The sequence below is a fragment of the Medicago sativa genome, chromosome 4, assembly GCF_051527215.1.
Source record: "Medicago sativa cultivar Bolivia chromosome 4, Bolivia_mono, whole genome shotgun sequence".
NCBI classification, from domain to species: Eukaryota; Viridiplantae; Streptophyta; class Magnoliopsida; order Fabales; family Fabaceae; genus Medicago; species Medicago sativa.
In genome coordinates, this window is record NC_140752.1 from 71,863,760 (window position 1) to 71,868,802 (window position 5,043).

The following is a 5,043-nucleotide window of genomic DNA, read 5'->3' on the forward strand; positions in this document are numbered from 1 at the left end:
TTCCAAGCAGGGTCATATGCTTCCTCTGTTATTTTTGCATTGATATCTCTCAGGTTTAAAGTGAACCTCTCGTCTCACAATCAAGATTTCGCAAGATATAAAGAAGAGGCCCAATAGAGCTAGAATCATATTCCACGTTATTCGTGTCTTGGGCTTTGTGGGAATTTATGTTAGTATTGAAAGTTGTAGCAAATACATACATTCATGTACATAGTTATTAGTTAGCCATGTAACAAGGTGATATCATCCATGAACTTAGGTAGGAGCAATATCATTATAACATTATATATATAGAAAAACCAAAAACAAAACTAAAACTAAAACTAAAATTAAAATGTAGATTTTTTTTATTGTTCAGATTGTGCATACAGGATCAGCTGAGTGCAAATCACAAACATTTCTCATTTTCCTTAATCTAAATCTCCAAAAAATTTCTTCTCAACTGGCTTGATGCTATTGCTGAGAAATGCAATAGAGAAAGAGTTAACATCCAAGAAACTAATGGACCCAATCAAGAGTTAACAACCAAGAAACCAATGGACAGCAAAATTTGGCAGAGTTTTGAAAGTAATTGGTATCTTCTACTATCTCTTCATTGTATCAATATCAACTTAATAATGTATTTTCAACCCAAGCAAAAAATTGGTTCACAGAATAAAAAAGGCAAAGGGATTACATTACATCCTAGAATACGCTACAATATTTAACAGGAATCAAATGTTCTCCACAAATGCATGACCGTACCTTTCAAGAGAATGCTGTTTCAGAATGAGCTTGAAGCCCCTCATAAAAAACTTCTACTGGAACAAGAGACATAAATAGTAAATCTAGTGCCCCCTTCCACCACTTTTAAGAATAATGCAGGACAGGAAACCAAAAAGAATATGAGCATATGACAAATCCCCTTCCACATTATCAAACAAGGGGAAAAACTGAATTCCAGATACTTGAACTTAACAACTAAAAACTCATTGCATGTTTTTGTATCCATTCAAAATCATGCCAGACTCACATTCATGCAGTAGCAAGAAATTTCAGCTCTAATGTTTTTTGCATTGACTCGTAATATACAGATACACAAACACACTACCAATCTCCAGAGAATCAAAATCCAATGTATTTAATTCAAAGTTATATATACTAGAGTCGGAGAAAAGCAGAGCATGTGTATATATAATTTCCAAGACATAAACTATAGGAATTTGGGCAATCAGTATATTGTCAGATGTTAATTAACACTATTACATTAGTGCTATTCTAGCTTCCGATCAGCAAACATGATTTGCATCATAAATCAAAAACTATTAAACTGTCCAGACTTGATATCATCCTTCATACTTTAATTAAAAAGAAATCAATAGACCGTTAAATTAGCATTGTATTTATTTCAGTAGGGCAAAGAATATGTTGCATTACTACATCGTTAATGGTGGTGTAAATTCCTTAATAGATGGCTCAGATCAAATTGACATAAGATATTTAGACAGGATATTTATATTTCAGGATCACTTGCAGCAAAAGAACCCATTTTATGAGCTTGAATATTCAATAGTCAGTTGGTCACAAAATCAATTCAAATAATACTATGGTGTCCCAAAATTTCAAAGTATTAAGAGATGAAGTCCACTTCAAGGGTTAATATGAACCAAAGATACTCCAAAAATCATCTTCAACACCAAAAAATGGAAGGATAAATGTTGTGATTTGAAACATTACCACAACGGTTAGGAAGAGAGGAAAAAATATTCATTTTTCATATCATATCCACTCTTTTTGAAAAAATGTGTATTATATACTTCCTAATATAAAAGCTAAGCACTTAAAATTCGACCAGATCTGAAAAAGAAATTTATGTACAGAAAAATTTCCAGAACTCTTACCAATCAGGTTATAGACACTTCATGAAGAAAACCACTAACAACTGTACATAAAAAAGAATTATATTGTTTCTCTATTGATCCCTTGGCTTTGTTATTCTGTTTACAAGAGATTCTATTGATTTTTGGACTCTAGTTCCTTCTGTTTGCATCACCGCCTGAGATGCTTCACGTAAATTTTGAATTCCACGACCCAAACTGGCAATTGAGGGGGCGGCAGGGAGAGATTCAACAGCGCACTCAATCCCATCACCATACAAAAGCAATCCTGTGCAGGTTCCTATGCTGCCTGCAAATGTAGCCCAAGGCAAGAAGCCAACACGCTGCATCTTCCGCTTCCTCATTATTTCATAGAATGCTGCCCTCATAGCTGAAACACTGGTTTTTTCAGCAGAGTATATAACACCGTGAGTAACGGCTCTAATCTTTTCAGCAGATGCAGCTGCCTTCATGAAACCCGATGTATTAGATGGACCAAGGGAAACACTCAGTACTTTATGCATTTGACTGAGTATAATCTTGAGTGAAGCTGGAATTTTGAAAGTAACAACCTTCGTCAGTGTCGACATAGGGACTACCTTGGTCAGAGAAGATGCTCCTAAAACTGCAGTTGCCCCAGCCCCAACTGCAACTACAGGTTTATCCGCTAGCAACCGCTTCCTGTCACCATGATTTAAACTAACCCCTTTACCGTCAGAATCCGTAATTAAATCTCCAACAATCTCTTTAACATCATCAGGAAGAGGAGTATCCCAGTGTTTTCTGATACCTGCTAACGCACTAGCATCAACTACGGCCACAATTGTTTTAAACTTATCAGTCTGGCTACGAATAGCCTGAGCAAACAGCACTTGCGACTTGTCATCCACCGGAAGCTCCGAGAATTCAACCTTACTTGCCTTGGAAACCCCTTTGTCAACAATCGACCGCATCCCCTTATTATTTAAAGCTATTCTAAGCCCCTCAACTGCAATTCTAAAAGTATAAACCTCAGAAACAGTCTTAGCATCAAGAACCTCTCCTCTATTCACATCCAACAACATCTTCTGCACATGACCCAACGCCTTCCCCATCGACGGTAAATCAGAAAACATATCATGCAAATCCTCAAGCAATGGATAAATCGACTTCGCAAATGCAGGTGTATCGTAACTAGTTTTTGGTTGAATTTCAACTGAACCCACCTCCGAAACAGACTCATTTTTAGTACTACCAATCAAAAGTGGGTCCATATAGCTAGATAAACCCTCTGCCAACACCATCCTAACATCTTTATTCATCGAAAACCTCTTCAAACCAATGGAAGCAACTTGCTGCTGAGGAACCAAACTATTCACAATAGTTGTAAAACGGTTTCCAGCGTCAACAATTGCACCAGAATTATTATCACTACTACCATGATTATCATTATTATTACTATTACTATTACCGAAACACGGATTTCCTAAAGGCGATTGAACAAGAATAAACTCAGAACCAACAAATTTAGCAGCTTTTTTAGCAGCTAAAACAGGACCATAAAACCCAGTACCAAAAATCTCCTTAAGAACAAAATCACCAGCAACAGTTTCATATCTATCTCTACCAATTTTATCAACAAAACAACGTTTAATAACACCAAAAGAAGAAGTAGGTACCAAAATATCATCTTTTTCATCCTCTTCAAAAGGGGAGACACTACCACCAGATTGAACAATAACAGCACCAGGTTTGATTTCATTGATGAGTGCGATAGCGTCGGAGGAAGAACGTTCGGAGAGGTTGAGAGAAGAGAGAATGTAAATTAGGGATTGGGAATTGGGATCGTGAAAAGCGAAAACGAACTGTTTGGTTTGGTTAGGGATGTTGAGTTTGGAAACGAGTTGTTGAGAGGATTTGAGGGAGTTGTTGGGTTTGAATGTGGAGAATGGCCAAAGGTTTTGGAGATTCCATAGAAACGTAATCGCCATTGTTGAGAGGAGGAATTGTTGCGAAAAGAGGAAGATGATGATGGCAATGTTTAGAGAACTCTCTAGCGTCTGTTAAATCACAACTCACATGTGTGATTAGTCCTAGTACTACTACCACTCCGTATATATTCTTTTTCGTCCGATATGCCCACAATGAATGATAAAATTTATGCGAGTTTTAATGTTTGAATGCATCGTTTTTAAGATAAAATTTCTTCTTTAGACTTGTTAATAAGTGGTCTTAGGTTAACATTTTCCATTTTATATTCATACTTAGATTTTGGGTTGACTTTTTCATTATTTCAAGTATATTCTTGAACAATTTTTTTATGAAATATTATATTGTTTGTGCATTAAAAAATATAAAGATTTATATTATATTTGTTATATTGTTGATGTAATTAAAAAAGATAAACATAGTTTGTTGGGTTTGTTATACTTTGAAATTCTCAAACATCTAATGTCTATATTTTTTTTAATCAAATCAAAATTTTATAAAAAATACCGTTCATGATTACAAACGTTAGCGCAACAAAAAGAGCAGATAATAATTATATAATACTAGACTTTCGACCCGTGCGACGCACGGGTCCTATCGACTGTTATAATGATTAATAAGTTATATTTGACATGTGTCTTGTATGCGTCTATCGAAAAACACAAATGTGATTTTTAGATGATTTATTCCATCATGTGCAAATTTGCACATATTAAGAAGTTTAAAATAATAACTTTGTATTTTTTTTAAACAAAATAGTAAGTTTGTATTGAAACGTACATTTTATATTAAATATATAATTTTTTAATAAAAAATAATTTTTTCAATTTTTTTGTTACTTTTAGTTGTTTTAACATGTGCAATGTTGCACATGTTAAACAGATCCTTATTAGATATACAATATAGCGATCAAATGTGTCTTAATATGTCCTTCAATGACAAATGAATCGTACCAAATTTGTCACGTATTTGAAAACATAATTTATTAAAATGATTTGCTTGCATTTGATAATAAAAAAGAAAAATAAGAATTATTACCTAGTTTAGAGTAAACCCAATTTATAGCCATATAAAAAATGAAAATGGTAAATAAGGACAAATTGCATCACAATAATTAAAGTTCGAACTAAAAATATGGTCAACAGATATGACAACATTGAGAGAAGAATGCAACATTGAGAGAATCTGAAATTACTTGCTAAAGTTTTGTTTGTAATAT

The 5,043-nt window shown here is 34.1% G+C and overlaps 1 protein-coding gene across 1 annotated transcript; it reads right to left on the bottom strand.

Annotated features, from left to right (window-relative positions):
• Positions 1 to 1,749: 1,749 nt before the first annotated feature.
• LOC146931514 (uncharacterized) lies at positions 1,750 to 3,940 on the bottom strand. Its single transcript, XM_085703010.1, has one exon. The coding sequence runs from the start codon at positions 3,824 to 3,826 to the stop codon at positions 1,952 to 1,954; it is 1,875 nt and encodes a 624-aa protein (XP_085559136.1). The 5' UTR covers positions 3,827 to 3,940; the 3' UTR covers positions 1,750 to 1,951.
• Positions 3,941 to 5,043: the final 1,103 nt, after the last annotated feature.

Coding starts and splice junctions, on each gene's coding strand:
- LOC146931514 (XM_085703010.1), bottom strand. CDS start 3,826: ATGGCGATTACGTTTCTATGGAATCTCCAAAACCTTTGGCCATTCTCC.